The sequence below is a fragment of the Rhodofomes roseus genome (genome assembly GCF_022264815.1).
Source record: "Rhodofomes roseus strain CIRM-BRFM 1785 chromosome Unknown C8Q71scaffold_22, whole genome shotgun sequence".
NCBI lineage: Eukaryota > Fungi > Basidiomycota > Agaricomycetes > Polyporales > Fomitopsidaceae > Rhodofomes > Rhodofomes roseus.
The window spans coordinates 399,996-419,421 of NW_025952978.1; the positions used below are offsets into that span (position 1 = coordinate 399,996).

General features: G+C 54.6%; 7 protein-coding genes across 7 annotated transcripts; 4 read left to right on the forward strand and 3 right to left on the reverse strand.

Moving 5' to 3' along the window:
• Positions 1 to 777: 777 nt before the first annotated feature.
• On the forward strand, positions 778 to 1,272 carry C8Q71DRAFT_679175 (uncharacterized protein; the record flags this gene model as incomplete). Its single annotated transcript, XM_047919736.1, has 1 exon — positions 778 to 1,272. A coding segment is annotated over one exon (495 nt), but the record flags the coding sequence as incomplete, so codon positions are not given.
• A 249-nt stretch (positions 1,273 to 1,521) lies between these two features.
• C8Q71DRAFT_880229 (uncharacterized protein) lies at positions 1,522 to 2,787 on the forward strand (the record flags this gene model as incomplete). The annotated part of the gene is made up of 1 exon (XM_047928470.1): positions 1,522 to 2,787. A coding segment is annotated over one exon (1,119 nt), but the record flags the coding sequence as incomplete, so codon positions are not given.
• Positions 2,788 to 3,772: 985 nt separating this feature from the next.
• On the reverse strand, positions 3,773 to 5,295 carry C8Q71DRAFT_861178 (uncharacterized protein; the record flags this gene model as incomplete). Its single annotated transcript, XM_047927870.1, has 7 exons — positions 3,773 to 4,369; positions 4,433 to 4,533; positions 4,592 to 4,745; positions 4,880 to 4,976; positions 5,040 to 5,085; positions 5,141 to 5,189; positions 5,245 to 5,295. 7 exons carry the CDS (start codon positions 5,293 to 5,295, stop codon positions 3,773 to 3,775), a joined length of 1,095 nt encoding a protein of 364 aa, XP_047775303.1.
• A 581-nt stretch (positions 5,296 to 5,876) lies between these two features.
• Positions 5,877 to 9,680, forward strand: C8Q71DRAFT_269878 (Golgi transport complex subunit 5-domain-containing protein). Its single transcript, XM_047917421.1, has 16 exons — positions 5,877 to 6,131; positions 6,188 to 6,387; positions 6,446 to 6,558; positions 6,609 to 6,925; positions 6,985 to 7,163; positions 7,223 to 7,382; positions 7,435 to 7,577; positions 7,626 to 7,703; positions 7,765 to 7,846; positions 7,907 to 8,027; positions 8,081 to 8,345; positions 8,410 to 8,577; positions 8,634 to 8,866; positions 8,927 to 9,142; positions 9,199 to 9,544; positions 9,597 to 9,680. Exons 1-15 carry the CDS (start codon positions 6,125 to 6,127, stop codon positions 9,509 to 9,511), a joined length of 2,595 nt encoding a protein of 864 aa, XP_047775304.1. The 5' UTR covers positions 5,877 to 6,124; the 3' UTR covers positions 9,512 to 9,544; positions 9,597 to 9,680.
• A 694-nt stretch (positions 9,681 to 10,374) lies between these two features.
• C8Q71DRAFT_269925 (uncharacterized protein) lies at positions 10,375 to 12,117 on the forward strand. Its single transcript, XM_047917422.1, has 6 exons — positions 10,375 to 10,856; positions 10,919 to 11,175; positions 11,232 to 11,341; positions 11,395 to 11,554; positions 11,618 to 11,718; positions 11,774 to 12,117. Exons 1-6 carry the CDS (start codon positions 10,589 to 10,591, stop codon positions 11,976 to 11,978), a joined length of 1,101 nt encoding a protein of 366 aa, XP_047775305.1. The 5' UTR covers positions 10,375 to 10,588; the 3' UTR covers positions 11,979 to 12,117.
• A 1,585-nt stretch (positions 12,118 to 13,702) lies between these two features.
• On the reverse strand, positions 13,703 to 14,835 carry C8Q71DRAFT_269975 (uncharacterized protein). The gene is made up of 3 exons (XM_047917424.1): positions 14,581 to 14,835; positions 14,350 to 14,526; positions 13,703 to 14,293 (listed from the first exon to the last, which is right to left on the reverse strand). Exons 2-3 carry the CDS (start codon positions 14,424 to 14,426, stop codon positions 13,828 to 13,830), a joined length of 543 nt encoding a protein of 180 aa, XP_047775306.1. The 5' UTR covers positions 14,427 to 14,526; positions 14,581 to 14,835; the 3' UTR covers positions 13,703 to 13,827.
• Positions 14,836 to 15,903: 1,068 nt separating this feature from the next.
• On the reverse strand, positions 15,904 to 17,624 carry C8Q71DRAFT_269973 (uncharacterized protein). The gene is made up of 5 exons (XM_047917423.1): positions 17,494 to 17,624; positions 17,272 to 17,433; positions 17,044 to 17,217; positions 16,822 to 16,989; positions 15,904 to 16,767 (listed from the first exon to the last, which is right to left on the reverse strand). The coding sequence occupies exons 2-5, from the start codon at positions 17,334 to 17,336 to the stop codon at positions 16,128 to 16,130; spliced, it is 1,047 nt and encodes a 348-aa protein (XP_047775307.1). The 5' UTR covers positions 17,337 to 17,433; positions 17,494 to 17,624; the 3' UTR covers positions 15,904 to 16,127.
• Between the last annotated feature and the right edge of the window lie 1,802 nt (positions 17,625 to 19,426).

The window sequence follows — 19,426 nt, forward strand, 5'->3', positions numbered from 1 at the left end:
TTCGCGGACGACACGTCGTCGTTCCTGTCGAAAGGCGACAAATGGTCCTCCCTCTGGACCATCCTCGAAGAATGGTGCACTGCGTCGGGAGCTCGTTTCAATAAGGGCAAGACGGAAATAATGCCAATCGGCCCACCTGAATACAGAGCCCTTGTAGCGCAGACACGCCGTATCGACCCATCGTCCAATGAAACCTGTATACCAGACTTCGTTAATATTGCAAAAGACGGAGAAGCCATCCGAATACTGGGCGCATGGATTGGAAATAAAACATGCGAAGCCGCCATATGGACCCCTACCATTGAGAAAGTCGAACAGTTTCTCAGTAGATGGGGCCAATGTAATCCCACACTGAAGGGAAAGCGCCACATCATCCAAATGGGTCCTGGAGGTATCACTCAGTACCTCTCAACAGTCCAAGGAATGCCGACCTCGATTGAAAACAGACTGACCAAAATGATCCGATCCTTCGTCTGGGGGAAAGACAAAGCACCTCTAGTAAACCTTGCAACCCTACACCTCCCGATGGTAGAGGGAGGACTAGACATATTAGATATTAAGATGAGGAACGAAGCGATTGAACTTAACTGGTTAAGACGATACCTTGACCTATCTTCAACTCGCCCTGCTTGGGCCTTCGTAACGGACATCATCATCGGTATACATGTAAACCGTGCCGCAGGAGCTATCCAGCCGTCAGCAAAGATAAACACTTTCCTCCAAAATTGGAATCCAGCACTACACTCGTCGTCCCTCCTACCACCATACATCAAGCGAATGATGAAGGTCGCTAAATCTCATAATACGTCACTAAATGCGATAAAACTGAGCGACGAACTTAAATCAACACTCCCCATATGGTATCATATCAGTGCGTCCAAACGCCTACGGCGGTTGGACAATACCAGCCTCAGCAAATGTCTCCGAAACATACATATAATTAAATCAGTAGCCGACATCGTCAATATGGCGAAACATACGCACCTCATCACCGGACTCAGCGATGACAGCTCCCAATGCAGCTGTCCCAAATGCTCCGACGCCTACAAGAAAGGATGTAAACACCCTCTATCCTGCTGCGAAGCGGCAGGTCGCCTCCTACACTCACTAGACCCCAAATGGATGCCAGGCACTAACCCCGCAAACGACGGGCTGACGTTGACGACAAAGCGAAGAGACGATAACCAGAAAGCCCTAGATGAGAAGGGTGACGTGACCTTCGACCCATCCCTCACAGAACGCGGAGGCATATCAGAAACCTTCCGGGTATTCATGGACGTCGGCGATATCAACAGCCCCCCTGCAATAAGACACAAAAGGGGTATCCAAGTTGTGAACGAAACAATCACTGCATACATATTAACTGCTGAAATACCGGATTCACCAAGCATCACTGTACAAGCGGGCAGTGGCATTGCGATACTCCAACGCGACCGAGTGGCGGCTGAGCTTCTGAAACCATTCGAAGGTAGCCTTGACCCATCCACAAGCGGCGAAATCTCTGCGGCGATCTACATAGTACAATTAGCCCCCAAAGATTCACCGATACACTTTATCTGTGAAACAGACCTACTACGTGATGTACTATGCAAAGACCTAGGAGCGTCCGAGGACCTAGACTGGCTAGGGTTTAGGAACCGCCGCCCCCTTCGCACTCTAGTCAATATCCTCCGACAACGATGTGCCACTACATCATTCAGGAAAGCAGACTCCAGTGATGAATGGAAATCGATAGTGCTTGGACGCAGCCTAACAATGAAGTTAGCCATCGAGCACGGAGCGATAACTGTTCAAGCCCAAGCGAACCCTGACTTCAACCTATCGGGAGCGAGACTATCGAAACTATCGCAAAGGACAGCATACCGCTTGATCAGACGGAATAGAGCAACAGCAACCCGCACAGCAACGGAACGAATAACGCTGACAACGCTCGAACACATCAACAAACTCCAGAAATCGGCATATCAAATGTCTGACCTTTGGAGAAGCATTCGACGAAGTGACATACGCCGCCCAGTATCTGACTTCCTCTGGAAGTGTTTGCACAATGCATATAGATGCGGCCACTTCTGGGCTCGAATCCCGAACTATGAAGACAGAGCCACCTGCACTACCTGCGGAGTTGAAGACTCCATGCAACACATACTATCGGAATGCCGGGCGCCCGGACAGAGAGAAGCCTGGAAACTCACTGGACAACTATGGAGACGAAAGCAAGCAGTATGGACAAAGCCCAAGCTTGAAGATATTCTGAGCCTAGGACTGAGACATTGGACATCGACAAACGACAAGAAAAGACCCTTCGTTGAACGGATGTGGCGCATCATGATATCTGAGGTAGCTTACCTGATATGGTGCCTCAGATGCGAACGAACCATTGGCCACGCAGACGACCCCTCCTGGAACCACTCTCCGAAAACGATAGCAGCGAGGTGGGAAGCCATGATGAACAGGCGCCTGCATCTTGATGCAGCTATGTCACACAGACGCTTCGGCCGACTAGCGTTACAGAAGAAGGTAGTACTGAACACATGGTGTGGAACCTTGAGAGACGAACAAGCACTACCGGATGATTGGACAGTGATTAATAGGGTTTTAGTGGGTATTAATCCAAGTAAACACGAACGGTTACCTGGATAATTGAGTCCCACACTGACCTAGTATGGTCGTGCGTAATTGCATTTTACCCTGGAAAGCAAACAACGCGGGGGAACCCGCTGGCTGGCTGGGGCTCGGGGCTGACCAATAGTCAGTTGCCGCTCCCCACTAAGAGCCCTCCAAAAAAAAAAAAAAAAAACATGAAGCCGACCATTCCGCTTCGCATTGGTACTACCACACACACTTCGCGGCGTAAGCGGAGATGGGCGCGGGATGTGCTCTGATGTGCTGCAGGCTTGAGGTACGTAGGCGGAATCTACGGTCGACCCGCCGAGATGCTGATTTATATAAATATGTCCTGGTGTACATAATTGCTTGATCGGTTGTGCACAGCGGGTGGGCTGGGCCACGCATCTCAGATCAACGAAGTCGCGGGGAAGTTGCCTGAAGTTCCGACCGCAAGATCTCGGAGGGGATCGGGATCAGGTGAGCAAGAGACCGGGGTGGGGCGACCGTGGCTCTCAGGCTGGAAGGTTAAGTCTTAGCTCTTAGCTGGCTCGGAAGATGCAGTAGACGTGCTGGTCCAAGCGCAATATAGATGACACTACAGCCCAGAGCGAGCGACTCAATATGCTGCCCGTGTTCTTCCCTGTTCTCCCTCCGGCATTCCACGGTGGACCCCCCGGCAACGAAACATGTCGAAGATGAACCCATGAGCCAATTTTGGACATGAATTGTAGGAGAGCTTCTCCCGACATTGTCTTCTCATCACAGTCTGCATACCTCGAGGCCTATGTGGTCGCGACTGACATGTCGTGAGTATTCACAGCTTTGCCGAGTGAATAGTATCAGCGCCGTTAGTACGCTGGGATGAGCTTCGATGCTTGTCGGTACGTGTGGAACTGGAACTTCCCGCGTAGCTTTACGACATTCAAAGCAGGCTGGCTGTCGGGTAGGTCATCATTATTAATACTATACTCGTACTCGTACACAAGAGAGCCTGCGACCAGGGGGATACAATACAGCATTCCAGCAGAACAGACAACAGACATTGACAACAACAGACCTTCCGATCCTACCGGACCGTGGTATCGTACAGCAATACACATATTACAACTTCGGAATGAGAACATGACTGAATCTTCGTGCACGATGGAATCGATGACGAAGTAAGTCAGCGGCGGCTGTTAAAGCTCACACTGCGCGCACGTTGGTGGTGGTGGTGATGGTGTTTACTCGGTCGGCGGAGGACGATCGTCGAGCCAGCAGGGATCTGACCGGGATAGCCGCCATAGCCTGCGGCACCATAGCCCGGCGTGGCCCCGCCCGGGGCGTACGCGGCGCCATACGCATTCGGGGCCACTGCACCAGCCATCGCGCCAGGGACCACGGGATACCCCGCCTGGTACGCGCCGTACTGCGCAGGCTGCACACCGTACGTCGGCGGGGCGGCAGGCATGTAGCCTGCAGTCGTGCCAGGGAGGACCGCGAAGCCGCCAGCGGACTGGGCGTACCCCGGGACGGGCGTCATGGCCTGGGCGACCTGGGGGACCACGCCGGACGCAACATTGTACGGGCTCGCCGAGCCGTACGGCGCGGGCGTGCCACCGGAGAGGTACGCGCCGTTCATCGAGTTGGCGGAGGACCAGCGGCGGAGCGTGCGCGGTTGCCTGTGCGCGTGGCCGTCGTCATAACGCGAGCGGTGATAGTCCTGCTGGCCGTAGCTCGATCGGGACTCGTAGTCGCTGTAATCGCCACCGTACCCGAGCACCTATCGAGCCCAACAGCGCATGTGAGCCCGATGGAGCTGCAGAGAAGATGGAAATGCACCCACCTTGTCGGCGATCTGCGAGGCGGTCGCAGCAGCAGTCTCGCACGATTCGCGGAGCCCAAGGTTGTCGAACGGGCGACCGGTGTATTGCCAGAGGTGCGTCGCTGCCGTGAATGGGATCAGCGGGTGACCAGGCGTGGCCTGCCTTGCGAGTTTACGTACCTTCTGCGACGGCCATACCCATCATGGCGTCCCTCTCGCGCTCGCGGTCTCCGTCAAGCAGTTCATACAGAGGGTGGTGGTATTTCCAATAGCGGTAGGCTTCGTATGCGGCGGCACTTCCCAGTTCGGTCGGGAGCACTGTACCAAGGTTAACCTGTAATGAACAATTAGACATATTTTCACTTCACTTGGGTTCCGTACTGATAGGCCCCTCCCCGACAGAACACATAAGCAGAAGACGCAGGGGCCCATCCTTTCATCAACGATTGGTAGTGAGATTCGACGTACCTGTCCACTATACACGCGGCGATGCCAGTGCCTCGCCTCATGAAATCCAGAGCCGATCGCGACAGCCAGACGTCCCATGACAGACTGGAAGAGCCCGCTACGGTACCAGTTCAGACCAGATCAGCGATCAAATTCTCGATTTACGATCGACATGACTTACGGATCGTCGTACGCTGCATGAGCGCGATAGTAGTCCATGCCGCTCCCTTGGATGGTGCATCAGCGCGAGCATGCTTGATGTCAGCAACATGCGCCACTTACAGTGCGGTTGCGGCTGCCATCTAGGCAACGGAGGGCGCGTGAATTGGAACTGGGAGAGCAGTGAGCACGTAGACGACGGGCAGATAGCACACAAATGGTCCTACATCTTGTGTCCCCCATCGCGGGACACTCGACTGATAGTACGCGTAGGCCATGTTCAGATTCCTTGGAAAGGGTAAGATCGAGTTGGAACAAAGGATGGAAACCCGCTAGAGTCGACGGGGGTGAAAGGCAAGTGCGATTGTGGCTGCGGTGAAGCAGGCGGTGGGTCAGAAGCGCGCGAAGGTGGATATTTGAGGCTAGGCGTAGAAGTAGAGTCCCCGCCCTTCTACGAAGCTAATATGCGTCGGGCGCGGGCGCCACGCCGCCATGTCTCGCAACTTCCGAGTCACCCTCGGCCGTCCTGCCGCCCTCGGAATCTCCATTTCTGCTGACAGTCTCCTCCGCACATGTCCGTTTCGCCTATAAGGCTTTCAGCTGACGTAGGCTGATGCTGTACAAACACCTCTCGAGGTCCGAAATGAATAGTCGCAGGTGACCCACTCCAAGCCGTTGTCAGGCCCCGCTCGCCAAGATGCAGGTTATGTGGTTCGTCTTCCCCGCGGCATCCACACTCCCGAGAAAATACGCAATCCATTGAACGCAATCTGACATTACGCTGCAGATTAGTGATGGACAGCAGGAGAGGGTGCTAGCAGGATCACGCAGACACTGGCAGAAGTCAGTCGTCGCAGTCGCAGCCACAACGGCGATCGGAGCCGAAGTGAACCGGAGCGGCTTTCAACAGGCGTGCGAATCTGGTTCGTTTCGTAACGCGCATCGACCCCGCACGCGCGCTCGTGAGTCGTCGCAGAGATCGTATACGCACTTCGAGACTCTTGTACTGCCCAACGGCAACATCTCCTCTGACTCATATCCCGGAACTTTAGCAACTCTATAATACCAAGCAACATATGAATCGCGTCGATTGAAGTGAGAGCGGGGATGTCTGGTCCGTCTATCCGGCCGTCGGCGCGCGGACGCATCTCATAACTTACCAGCATGTAGATTATGCTGTCTTCGCCCAGCCTGAATTCGAGCCCAATGAATATGCGAATGCAATACTTGCAGGAGAGCCCTACCCACCTCAGACTGGCAAATCGAAATCTGCCAAAGCCGCGACGTTTGAGCCTGCGAACGAAGACATCTCAGTCGCGATCCAGAAGCTGAACTTCAGCATTGATGATGTTGACAAGCAACTCAAGAATGTTGTACGTCTGCGCTTGCAAGGTAAAAGACATGCATGAACTCAGCTTTACTCTGCAGGTCACCACCCACCATGAAGATCTGCTGGTGCAGGCAGCTGGCGTTACGGAGCTAGAGGGGTCTCTCACATCTGTCAGAAATGGGCTGGACGAGCTGGACACGTCGTTCGAGAAGTGAGTCGCCGCGAGGTCTATGTTCAAACTACCTTCCTCACCGGCACCAGACTGCGCACCAAGGTCCGCGTGCCGTACCAATCGCTGCAAGTCAATGTCACAAAGCTGGAGCGTATACAACAAGCCAACGACATCCTCCGCCGCATGTCGCGCTTCGTCATCCTCACGCGCCGCCTGGAACTCCAGCTCGCTGAGATGAACAAGGGCGAAGGCCTCGAAGCTGAAACACCCAAAGTCAAGCAGGAAGTAAACGGCTCTCCTCGCCCTGCTGAAGGCAGCTCGTCCGATCCTGCACATGCGCTAGCGGAGTTGGAAGACGAAAAGGAGCGAGTCATCTCGAAGGCCGCCTTGACGGTGGCTGAGTTGAGTGAGTGGGTGCGGCGAAGGGAACGTACTGATTGCTGACCCATCATTCCTTCGCCATAGATTCGCTTCTGGACAATGCCCCGCCGGAAAACAGCGAGGGGCAAACTGCCTCGGAAGAGCACAAGGTGCCTCTGAGCTCCATCAAGACCGTCGCTGCACACTTGCCATACATCGAGTCTGCTCGGACACGGATTACCGCTGACATGGAGAATATGATCATGACCGGTCTAGCAGAACTGGTAAGCATTTCGCTGGCATTGTATCTCCACCGCATCGGCGACTCATCCGGAAATGTCAGAACCACTCTCTCATCGCATCGTCCCTACAAACAGCGCACAACCTCCGCGTCCTTCCCCTACTCGTACAACAACTAGTGTCCGACCTATCGGAGACGGTAGAAGGGCGAATCAAGTTTGCCTTTGACATGTCCCGTATCTCTAAGGAGGTTCTAGCCAAGGGTATGATCCGTGATGCACTGTCAGGTTCGTAACAACATTGATCTATCTTCAGAACCACAGTCTGCGTCGCACGGGTTAATGTACAAGTCGCGAGTGCGGACTGAGCCCACCAACGTCACCGCTCCTCAATATTCTGCCGCGTTATGGACTAGCTTGGAGGGTCTTGTGGAAGAGATGGCGTCGTGTTGCGTTAAGGTACTGATTATCATGTATCCGCGGACTGGCTTGACTAATCGGCGACAGGTATATGCGCTAGAGAATGTCCTCAAACTCAAAAAGGACCCGATGACCCAAGTTATCTTCCTCGATGAAGCCATGAAGGTCGGTACACCCTCCCGAGTGGTCGCGCCTGCTTTCGAACTACGCTCAATCCCCGCGCTAGACCCTCGAAAGCAAACCGAGTACGTTCTTCTGGAACGCCATCGGAAGATCCCTCGAGAAGCAGGCGAAGGATGCCGCAAAAGGTGCGCCCACAAGCAGTTTGTATGACAGCTATACAATGAGATGCCTAATGTGTCCCTCAGGGTCCTCCTTCCTCCAACAAACCTTGAGCTCCGGGTATCCAAGGCTTCTTCGCCTGTTCCACTCCTTCTTCGCCAAGATCGCCGTGCAGACGGACACGATATACACCCAGACGCACCAAAGGTCTGTTCCGCTCCACCCCCTTGACGTCGACCCTCTGACGATGTGGATACCAGTCCGGAGACGGTCATCGTGCTCCGCGCCCTCTCCAACTTCGAGTCACTCTACCTCTCGCGGTCGTCCAACCGCCTGAACGAGGCGGTCGGCCAGGCCTTCGCGGGCGGGCCACGATCGCCCCCTGGCTTGTCGGAGGGCATTAACATCGCGCGTGTGGCCGCGAACGAGCTCGACTCGGCCAAGTTCGACCCGTTGCTCGTGCGTTCCGTCGCGCAACACGTCGCGTCCGCGCTCGAGATGCTCACGTCGCGCGGAGATGGCATGGTACGATCGCATCGCGTATCGCACGCATTGTTGTAGGGATATTGGCGCTGATTGTGCGTCGTAGGTCATCAGGGAGCGGTCGGCAACGACGTTGATAGGGCCCTCCGCGACGCCCTCGCAGGTCCTGAACGGGCAGCTCGCGACATGTTTGCATGCGTGCTGGTCGCGGTTGGAGAAGCTGCAGGTGGAGTATCCTGAAGGTGTTCTCACGTACATCCGGAATAGCATTGCGGTATGTGCGCTTCGCGATGTACGATGCTCAATGGCATGCTGATGTTGCGATTGTAGAGCCTCAACCGTGCGGTAGAGCGGATAGTCGATCCCCTGCTCGGAGCTGTTCGTCGAGAACTAGGAGCAATCATAGCGAGACTGCACAGGATGGACTTCAGCGATGCTGTCGATCCCATGTCTGCGATGGGCGGAGGACCGAGCCCATACATGAAGGATCTCGTGGAAAAGATGTCCTTCATCCGAACAGAGGTGCTCGTCCAGTACAACGTGCCGGAGCGGATCCGCGAATGGTCAGCATTGTGCATCATTTTCTACCACTATGTCCGCCTGACTGTGTGACTGTGGATCAGGATCATCGGGATTGTGAAGTACGTGATCAAGACGTTCGTGCTGCACGCGTCGATCGCGAAACCGCTCGGCGAGAGCGGCAAGCTGCAGCTCACGAGCGATATGACCGAGCTCGAGTTCGGGCTTAGTGCATTCATGTCGGACAAGACGCAACAGGGGAAGCGCGGTACTGACTGGGAGAGCGTGGGCGATGACTATCGCGCTCTGCGAGCGATGCGGTAAGTCTGCTCCTCCATGATTAAAAATAGCGCCTTGTTGATCAGCGCGACTCCAGTCAACTGCTCTTCCTCGACAACGCCCAGCTGGCGTCACCTGGCCACACGATGGGGCTGCCGCCCTTGCTCGTACTGCATCATATCCTTGTCAGGTCACCGATTGCGCTGCCCCACACGCTTCACGGGTGGGCAGAGGCGGAGTACGTCCGGTGGGTGAACGAACACTCGGAGGAAGAGGCATGGACCCTCGTCGAGGGCGACCTCACGCATTGGGAGAAAATTGCGGAAGCGGAGGGCAAAGACTCGCCCGAGGCGAACGAGTACGTGCAGCTAGCGAGGACGGTGTTGGCTAATGCGATGAAGAAGCCTTGATGCGCTCTGATGTTCGTGCTGCTTGTTGTTATGGTGAGTGTATGGTCTTGTGGTAGCTGAGCTGCATGCTTACGGGTCGTGGAAGTAGGTAGACAGCGATTATGTTGCTTGTCCTCGGTGCATCTGCTAGCTAGAGCTTGAAGCAGCCCGCTCCATCTACATTACGCTTCTATCGTCAGGTCGCCGGTCTGATTGCTCATCCCGCAATGAGCTGTGGGATTGAACTGACACATCGAATGGTTCGCGCTAGCAAAGTGCGTCCTTCCTGCTCGTCCTTGACGGGGTATGTCTTCTGCCCTCAGCGTGTCAGGAAACGATTCGCGGTTTGGACAACGACCCCTGCCGCGTGTTTTCGATGGAAGCACCTGTTCGGAACCATTCGTGCTCCTTCCAGGGTGGTGTATAAACGTAAGTGTGCCTCAACACGTCGTTACCCTCGATTTACGATGAACCTTATCTCTGCATGTCGACCATCTTGCCGTGCTACCGCCTATGTCCCATCCACGGAGCTCAGACATTGATTCCCAACGGACATGTTCTCCGGAACCATCAAGATGGATACATCCCGCGTTTCTCATGCTTTCATGCATGATCAAAGACACGGCCACTATGCAAAGCTCCTACGCTAACCACTATGCATGAGAGCGACTTGTGCGTCAAGATAGAGTGTATCAGTCATGCTGCTTATGCGGAACATTTCACCTCAGAGCAGTCATAATAACAACAGCGAACGTGAGTGATGCTTCATCCAGGAATGTTGATCCTCCGACGATGTTAGGTTCAAGAAGTGACTTCCGCGGCCTCGAGGCATTCAGAAGACTGACTGTACATGCTGAAGCCACAAGGCTGTGGTGAACCCCTTATCTTGACTCTGGACCATGGTATCGTGCAGGCTGGCGATTGGGAAACGAAGTGTATGTCACCGTGAAATGTGCGTCCAGGTCCACGTCATTTTTTCTCGCGGACAACTCTGGGCGCTCCCGTCGTAAGTCATAAAGGCTGATTTGCTGCGGCATCGCATCTGAAAGCGGCGCACATTCCCCTCACACGGCTTCTCTGCTTTTAACTCATCTCCCAATGGACGATCTGCGTCGAGGTGTGAAGAAGAAAGGAAAAAAGGGCATGACCACGCAGCCCATGGCTACACCTGTGCCTATACCCCGCACTGCGACGAGGGAGGAAGTTGTGTCATCGTCGTTGCAATCCGCCGTTACCGGGGGCGATTTCACGAATAAAGTATTCTACGCATACACTCGCAGGACGGCATCGGGGGTTGTGGATAGGCCTCATCTAATATTTGCGAATGAAGCGATTCTGAGGAGCGTATCAGATTACTTCGTGACGCGTATGTCTCGACATGACTCTATTGATACTCATTGCTGATTATTTGACGTTCTATATCCGCAGTCTTCCAATGGGACATCCAGGATGGGCATATGTCTACCGATGACTATGACTACATGTCCGATAGTGACCTTGATGATGATAACGACGAGGTCGATGCAGACGGTAGAGGCACACCTCATGAATACTTAGACAGTCAACGGGTGCCTGAGTCGAGCCAGACTGCCACGGACGGCCCATCGCGCCTCGCCAGGGGGCCGAGGGAAGAAGCCGAGAACTCCAAAACCTCAACAGGGATTGCTACTCCTGTCTTAACAGAGGTCTGTAACATTTGGGTTGAGATATTGAGCAGATCTTTCTGAAGGGGACATCACAGGATTCATCGACGCCGCCGCATACCCTTCCGGAATCAACACCGTCGTCGCTTGTAACCGCAGTAGGCCCTGTCAGAAAACCTATACCCCTCGAGACCGTCGCCTTCAAAACGTGAGTTCAGCCCGTATCAAACGCGGAAGCGGGCTCACTGCCATGTCGTGTAGCTTCCAATCCTTCGTTATTTGGTGTCTCATTGGGAAGATTGCATTCCTGCCGTTGAGATCACAGCCGCCTTCCGTCCACATGCAGTATTCTATGAAATCCGCTGGACCGTATGGGCCACCGCCGTGCTCACCGAAGTCAATGTATCGCCTTGCTCATACGGTGCGGAGCCTCTGCACTGCTCTGACGGCCATTGTCTTGATGTATATTGATGTATCTTTTTAGTTTGGCATTGCTGAGCTGAAGAAGCTCGCGTTGGACGATATCATGACGAAAATCACTCCTGATAACATTCTTTCCGAGCTGGGCTCTTCATTGACAATCAGGTGATCCATCTCAGCTTGCATGGGTTGATACATTTGGTGACATAATTCCACGTAGGTACACGGAACTTCAGGAGGCCGAAGTGAACATGCTCATACAGAAGGGACTCACGCCCGCTGTGCTCAGCACGATGCCTCGGTGGCTCGCCGAGATTAGCAGTTCACTTGGACCGCCGGGCTTGGATATCGTTGCGTTGCTTATCCAGAAGATGGCTCAGAACACATCCGCGTTCCGGAATTCGTCGAATGGCGGCTGGTATTAGTAGGCAGGATGCGATGTGTTTTGTCAGCTGTATGTTGGCCGTTGTAGTTCTGAGTCGGTTCTAGTCTGGTGTACGTAAGCCATGCAGGTTATTGGTGACCCGGCGCATGCCCATGGTCTTGTAATGGCTCAACAAAAATGACGGTTGCATTCAGTACTTGATGCGAGGACTCGTGAGGTGCGCCTCAGTGGCGTACACTTAGCAGGGACTCGGAGGCACACCTCAGCTTGATCTGACGCTACCCGTGCCCTTCTCAGGAAAGAAAACTCTATGTACATGTACAAGTTCCGGCATACAGTCAGATGTCACTCACAGCATGCCGTACAAAACAATTTGCATGGACACCGCGAGTGATGTTACGTGCAGTCGGGTTCTGTGAGTCCAGTAGCTATACTATTAGAAGGCCAGTCTCGTTTCCTAGTGGGAAGAACCAGATGATACTATCGGTTCAGTACCAGTCGAGATTCATATTCAACGATCGTCGGCACTCAGTAGAATCCTAATTGGGTGAAGCGCACTGAATGCTTCTGTTGATCGACAGCAGAGGGTTTTAACTTTTCAGTTTGAACACACAATCGATCCCTTATATATCGTGCTCAGCCTTCCCGTTGCTTGCGCCAGTGAGCGCGAGTCGGCCCCAGTGGCGGCCTATGACTGCCAGTGCCCTAGTAAGTAGGCCTAATACTGTAGCGGTCACCACAACCCGGCGGGGGGTGTGACGTGTGACAAAAGTTTACGACCCGGCGCAGCGGCGGGGGTGGGTGTGACGGATGACCACCGCCGCCCGGAGGGCGGATCCGTAGTTGTGCCCGCCGCAGGCGCCGCCCTCAGCACTGAACACCGCGGGCAAACCAGGTTGTTCGAACTCCGAAAACCCCTACGAACATCGGTCCCGCCTGGGAACCTTTACGGACTCCGAATATTGTCAGAACATGCTGCGAACATGATGCGTTTCAGCCGATTTCAGCATGTTCGGAGGCCGAACATGCGTGTTTTCGGCGAACATGCTACGAACATGAGAAATGTAGGAGCATTTTCGGAGTCAGTCAAGTTCTCCGAAAAGGTTCCCATGGAGGACCAATGTTATTAGCATTTTCGGAGCCCGAAAAACCTGGTTTGCCCGCGGTGGAAGCGCCCTACGACAGCATTGGCGCCGGCGGTGGGAACGGCTGTGACTTGTGACCCGATGGGTTTGGAGCGGCGGGCGGCGGGCCTGTGACATGTGACAACCGGGTTGTATTGACCGCTACAGTAGCCGCAGTACTGTGACATCATGCTCCCTCGAGGCTTTATCATGATTTAGGGCGACATCTCATGGGAAATCAGGGTTCCTACTAACTCGCGTGCTACGCTCTAGAGGTTTTGAAAACCACACTCCTAGGCGTGCCAGCGTAGAGACGTCCCGGCCATACATTGACCAGTCTGAGAGATAGTATGGCCAGCCCGGCTGCGGTAATTCCAGGCACCTCAGACGTTGCTTATGTGTTCTGTCATAAAGTTCAAAGTCTCCCGCTGGCACCTACGCGCATGCACTGTGAGCACGCAGGGGCAGACACTGCTCCATATACCGTGACGAGGGCAGCCTGGCTCATGAAATGACACAGGCGCTGCCTCATAGCGCACAATGGACGTCTCATGTTGAGCTACGAAGTAGCGCAGGCTTGTGGACCAGTCACGGTGGTCATCAGGCGCGCAAGTACAATGTAACTCTGTCGTGACCTGACTACACCCAAAGTCCCTAAAATGACTGTACAGACTTTGAATGGAGAGAAGTAGCCTGCCAACGCTCGTTTGAGCTCCCACGCCCTCGAGCCACAGCCAAGTCAATGTCCTAAGACGCTACGAATACCTAGTCCAGCTCATCCAACTCCAGTTCACGTACTAGTAAGAGCGGCGCGAGAGGCAACGCGTACCCTGCAACCTTGCCCGCGACGCGGCCGACCTTCTTCCATTTGACCTGGCCGACCTTCTTCTTCCAGTTGACGTGGCCGGCCTTCTTCCAGTTGACATGGCCGACCTTCTTCCAGTTGATGTCGCTTCCCGAGAGGCTGGGATTCTCGCGCAGCTCATGCTCTACAGCACGACGTACGGAGTCCTTTGCGACGTCCACCGCAGTGCTTGCAACGCCAGTAGCCTTATTGGCGGCCGTGTACGTGTCGTCGCCGACCGTGTGCCCATTCAGCTCGCGCCGGTTGAGGAGGAGCGCACCCTGGTCCTCGCGAATGAAGGGTCTGAGTGGGTACGCTTTGGTCCCGAGTGAGATCGCATTCAACGCCGTGTTGCCGATCTTCTGAGAGTTGTGCCCGACGTTGGCGCTGTGGTGAAGGTGTGTTAGCAATGGAACAACACGACGCGTACAAATCTGACATACTATGCGATAGGCGCGGCAAAGGCAGGGCCGACAGACAGCAGAGAGAAAACGAAGGGCGAAGCGACGGTGAAGCGCATGGTGCGAGCTGAGTCGTGAGTCGTGAGTGCTTAGAGCGTCGTGCGGGGTCCGAGTCGTAAGGCCGGTATGACAAGAATGGGTATAATGCAGCGAGCAAGGCTTTGCGACAAGCGTTCAGCATTCAGCGTGTTGTCCATAGGTACTACCACTCACCGACCAGCGCCTCTGCTTGATTACGAACGGAGGCCCGAGGTTGAAAGGGGAGCTAGAGAAGCGAGACTCAGATCGAGTGTCTTTATGTGTATCTCCAGCGCGCTCCGATTTCATCGTGAGCATTCGATGAACATCCCGTGTCCTTCTACACAAGACCAACGGACGACAGTGCGGTGCTATCGCACATGATCAATGCTGCTCGACCTGCGTGGGGGCGTTTGCTGGGCGTTTGATTGTTCTGTAGTTGCGTCGCGCGGCTCGTAAGATGTGAACAACCCGCACGACGGCTACTTACTGCCAGTAAGAGACAGGTAAGAGATGATCTCTGTTATATGTGATCGCCGTCTCGACAGCCCTGCCTGTCTATGTTTTGCATATTATACGCTTCTTCAGTTTGGCAGACGAAATGCGCAGAGCTGTCAAGGAAGTTTTCATCCCAGGGGCTCAGTCTGCAGAACGACTGACTCAAGTTTACAAGAACGTTGACGGAATGCATTCTCACCACGGATGAACTGCGTGCAGCGTGATGCGGCTGACTCGCAGCTCTCATCAGAATGCAGGTTCAGCATGTAGCCGTCATGTTGCCGCGTGAGGACAGTGAGCCCCTGGCAGGGCGCATGGATCGACAGGCATGGGCCTCGCTATAGCTTAATGGCTCACCGTGATGCGGCGGACTTGGTATGGCTGTGTCCTGATGCAACACCACGAGCCTTTGGGATCGCATCTGTCTCTACCGGCTTGGCGCCAGAGTACCACGTTCATCCCTGAGCCCATAGCGGAAGGTAGAGCGAGTCGGCCCGGGAGGGGATTATCGAGTTGCGGTTACAGTCTCTGCGGGCCATCCTCCTCCTCCGACACGGAAGCGCCCAAGGATCATGATGCCCCTGGCCGAGCGAAATTGCTGTTCCGAGACGCTTTTGTCGACGTTCGTTGGGCGGCCCGTGGCACTGGAAGCCATCATTCTGAGCTGCTTTGGCCCTCCCCGAACTTGAAGTCGCGTGCGCTACCTCTCCCTACGTACGTAGTGTGCCACGCTAGGAGCATATAACTAGTTCTGGGCCCGGGCCGGGGGCATGACGACGGACTCTGGGAGTCCTGCCCAAAGGTGAAGAGCCTAGGCATGTACGGCTAACGTGGGTGGTACAATGTACTGATCCCAGCTTACCTGTAGCAGTCTGTAGCGTCATATACGACCGCCCTCCTCCCCTCCAAAGAGGCCGTATCTGTGGTCTGCCTACTGGAGACTACGTCGTACCCAAGACATTTAAGCGCCAGTACTTCCGGTGACACTCGCTGCCGTCACAATCGTATGGAGCGATCATCAAGAACGAGCTCTGGCGAGGTTGAGAGTACGAGAATGAATCAGGCACGTAAGCGTGTGTTGTGTGGCCTGCTAAGTTACATCGTTCCGTACGATGATCATGACTATACTACAACAACAGTCTCTGTACAGCGACCGTAATGGTACAAGGTAGTTGTTTGAGCTCCCATCCTGTCGACTCGACCCCCATGACATCGGAGACCGCCTCGCTCTCCTACTCCTACTCCTACTCCCACTCGTCTAGCTCGTCATCGCGGAGGATAAAAGGAGCGACAATCACAGCACCTCCTGCGACCTCATGACCGACCTTCTTCCAGTTGATGTTATCGACCTTGTCCTCCACAGCCTCCTTGATATCGTTCCAGCTAAAGTCCGTCCTAGCGGCCAGAGACTCCCTCTCGCGCGCTGAAAGCTCCTCCGCACGGCGGATGACTTCTTCAACGAGCTCTCTTCTCTGCGTCGTTGCCCTCCAAACGTCCGCCGCGGTGCTAGAGAGGTCCAGGAACTGGTTGGCGACCTTGTCCGTGATGTTACCGATCTTGCCCCACTTCCCCTCTTTCTTGGCAGCCGGTTTCTGCTTCGTGAGCTTGCCCTTGCCCGGCGTCCGCTGCTTCTTTGGCTTAGGGAGAGACGCCTTCTTGGGCTTGGCAGCAGACGATTTCGCTTTCTTGAGCTTGGGAAGCAGTTTCAACACAGCGAGCTTGCCTCGAGGAACGAGGTCCTCTCGGGCAGTGTGATTGTGATGCTTTTGTATCTCGTGCTTCGTCAGGGGATACAAAGTGGCACCCAGCGAGATGGCCTTGAGCGATGCACCTTCGACTTTCTTGAAAGCCTCACCCTTCTTGCCTCTGGGGTGGAGCTCGGCGCTATGCAACACTCTAGTCAGCGACGCGGTGATGGCTAGAGTTTCGTCGACGTACCGGTCGATTGGCGAGGCGAGGCGATCCTCTCGGGCGGTGTGATTGCGATATTTTTGTATCTCGAGCTTCGTCAGGGGATACAACTTGGCACCCAGCGAGACGGCCTTGAGCGCCGCACCTTCGACCTTAACAAAAACCTCACCCCTGCCTCTGGCATGGAGCTCGGCGCTATGCAACACCCTAGTCAGCGACGCGGTGATGGCCAGAATGCCGTCAACGTACCGGTCGATTGGCGCGGTGAGGGCATCTCGGGGACGGGGAGCGTGGTGGCGATGCTTTTGTAGCTCTTGCTTCGTCAGGGGATACAACTTGGCACCCAGCGAGATGGCCTTGAGGGCTGCACCTTCGACCTTCTCAAAAATCTCCCCCTTCTGGCCTCTGGGGTGGAGCTCGGCGCTATGCAACACTCTAGTGAGCGACGCGGTAATGGCTAAAATGCCGTCGACGTACCGGTAGATTGGCACGGCGAAGGCATATGCCATAACAAGGGTGACAGGGAGAATGGTGAAACGCATGGTGAGGGTCGTAAAACGATAAGCCGGTCGTGAAGAATCGTCGTGGGATGTCGTGAGGTATAGGATGAAAGGGACGGGTAAGTCGTATTAGATATGGCTACAACATCCAAGAGTGAGTTCGACGTGCAGAATGCACATACCCCGAAAGGCTACGTACCGACCAGCACCTGTGCTCGTAAAGAAAGGCAGGCTGAACGCGAGGGAGCGGGCCTAGAGTGTTGCAGCACGCACAGGTGGTTTATATATGTCTCGATCTGAGCGGAGGGGCACCGCGCGGTTAGGTCCAAGCCATCATCCTGCTCCGCGATGTGGCTTGCCAGGGCGGCTAAAAACTGTCAGACAAGATAAGGCAGCTGCAGCTACCAGAGGCGTTGAGGCTACAATCCTGTCTTCTCCATGTCGTAACTTTCGCCATTGCAGATGTTTTGCACGTATAAGCAGCACGTGTAGACTTTCTCGCGTTGAGCTTGGTCAAACCTCGAAGACAGCGTTTGACACAGAGGTGAGCATTGTAAACATTGCATACTGCAATCCCAACGTGACTGTCCACTTGTCGCCTCGCCATCAGGTCATTTACTCGGGAGATCCTTCACAGCATGGAGACCGTGGAATTGTTGTCGTGGCGCAGGGTCCACAGCCGGGATGCATGCAAACGAGCACGGGTCCGGTCACCAGTGTGCTCGCTGTGATGAGGCGAACTTTGGCTGTGTCGGGCTAAGACGAATATTCGGGAGCGCATCTGAGCTTTTCCGAATATGGCGCCGACAACGTGCTTGACATCCTGAACGCCAAGCCCAAGGCGTCGCTGTACCCGTATCGAACAGGAGGTGTCAGGCCCGCCAGCCCACTACTTACTGTTACCGCATACGCAGCCACCGACGCGTCATCAACTCACTACAACGTATAAGCGCTCGTTGATGTTGATCGAGGAGTGTACGCACCACGCCAAAATGCTCGATCAATCAATAAGGCTGTTTGGGAAGCGAATTCGCGAGCTATCCTATTGGGCTGCAGTCTCACTTCGGTTGCGGCTGGAATCCATTCGACTCGGAGGTCACCATACAGAGGTCCGCCCGCTCGTTACGAGGAATACCATTGGCGATTGTGACCACTGGTATCAAACTGAACAGCACAGCTTTCCTGGTCAGATCTCAGCTTCAATTTACGCGAGCACGCAATGTGAGTGGTCGGCTCACCTGAGATTGGAGGTAGAGTGCTTCCTGAGGAAACCAGCAACTCAACTGGGGCCTGAATACATGTGATTCCATGCCGTATGATGCTTGATGTCTAAATAATGTACATGTTCAGTAATGAACGTCCAATAGTATGGCGTCGATCGGCTACTCGTCCGACGAGCGTGGTCAAATATTTGTGTATCCACAAGGCGAGGGGACCACACTCCCGCGGATGAAACTGGTGAGTGCGCATGCCATTCGGTAATCAACTGGCGGGTAATGGCGCTAGTACCTTCCATTGGCTTGGTCCCGTTTAATTGACCACTTCACATATTGATGGCATTCACTTTGAAGACAGCATCAGAGCATCCCGCCTCCAGGACTCCAACGCGGATGCCGAGGCCTCCAGAGCTCGCACCGCAGCAGATGAGATTCGGAGCAAATCACGTACCGCGACAAGGTAGACACGGGCAGCCATCCACATGGTGCGCACTCGCGTACCTCGCACATGAACGAACCGAACATCTCCCTGGAGGTTGACCCACAGGGGCGACAGCCGACTCGCAACTGTCAAATCGCTATCTGCACAGCAGGTACGGGGAAGACACTGATGCGCCAGGATGCGCCCCTTAGAGGACATCTAGAGACATGTCAGCGATGTTCCTGAGACGGAGGGGTTACACCTCCGTTTCTGAGATAAATCTTCTAAAGGGGCCCGGTTCCGCAGAGTCGGCGCAGACACGACTCAGTCTGAAGCCTACCTCGAGAGACACAAGCTCATACTGGGCATCGATACCGGTTACGATTGATGATCAAGCGACAAATCAGCCGAAAGTGCGAATCGTGGCGGTGGTGGTGGTAGCAGCGAAAGGGTGGTGGCGGTGGCGGTGACGAACCACGACAGTTTCCCAATCG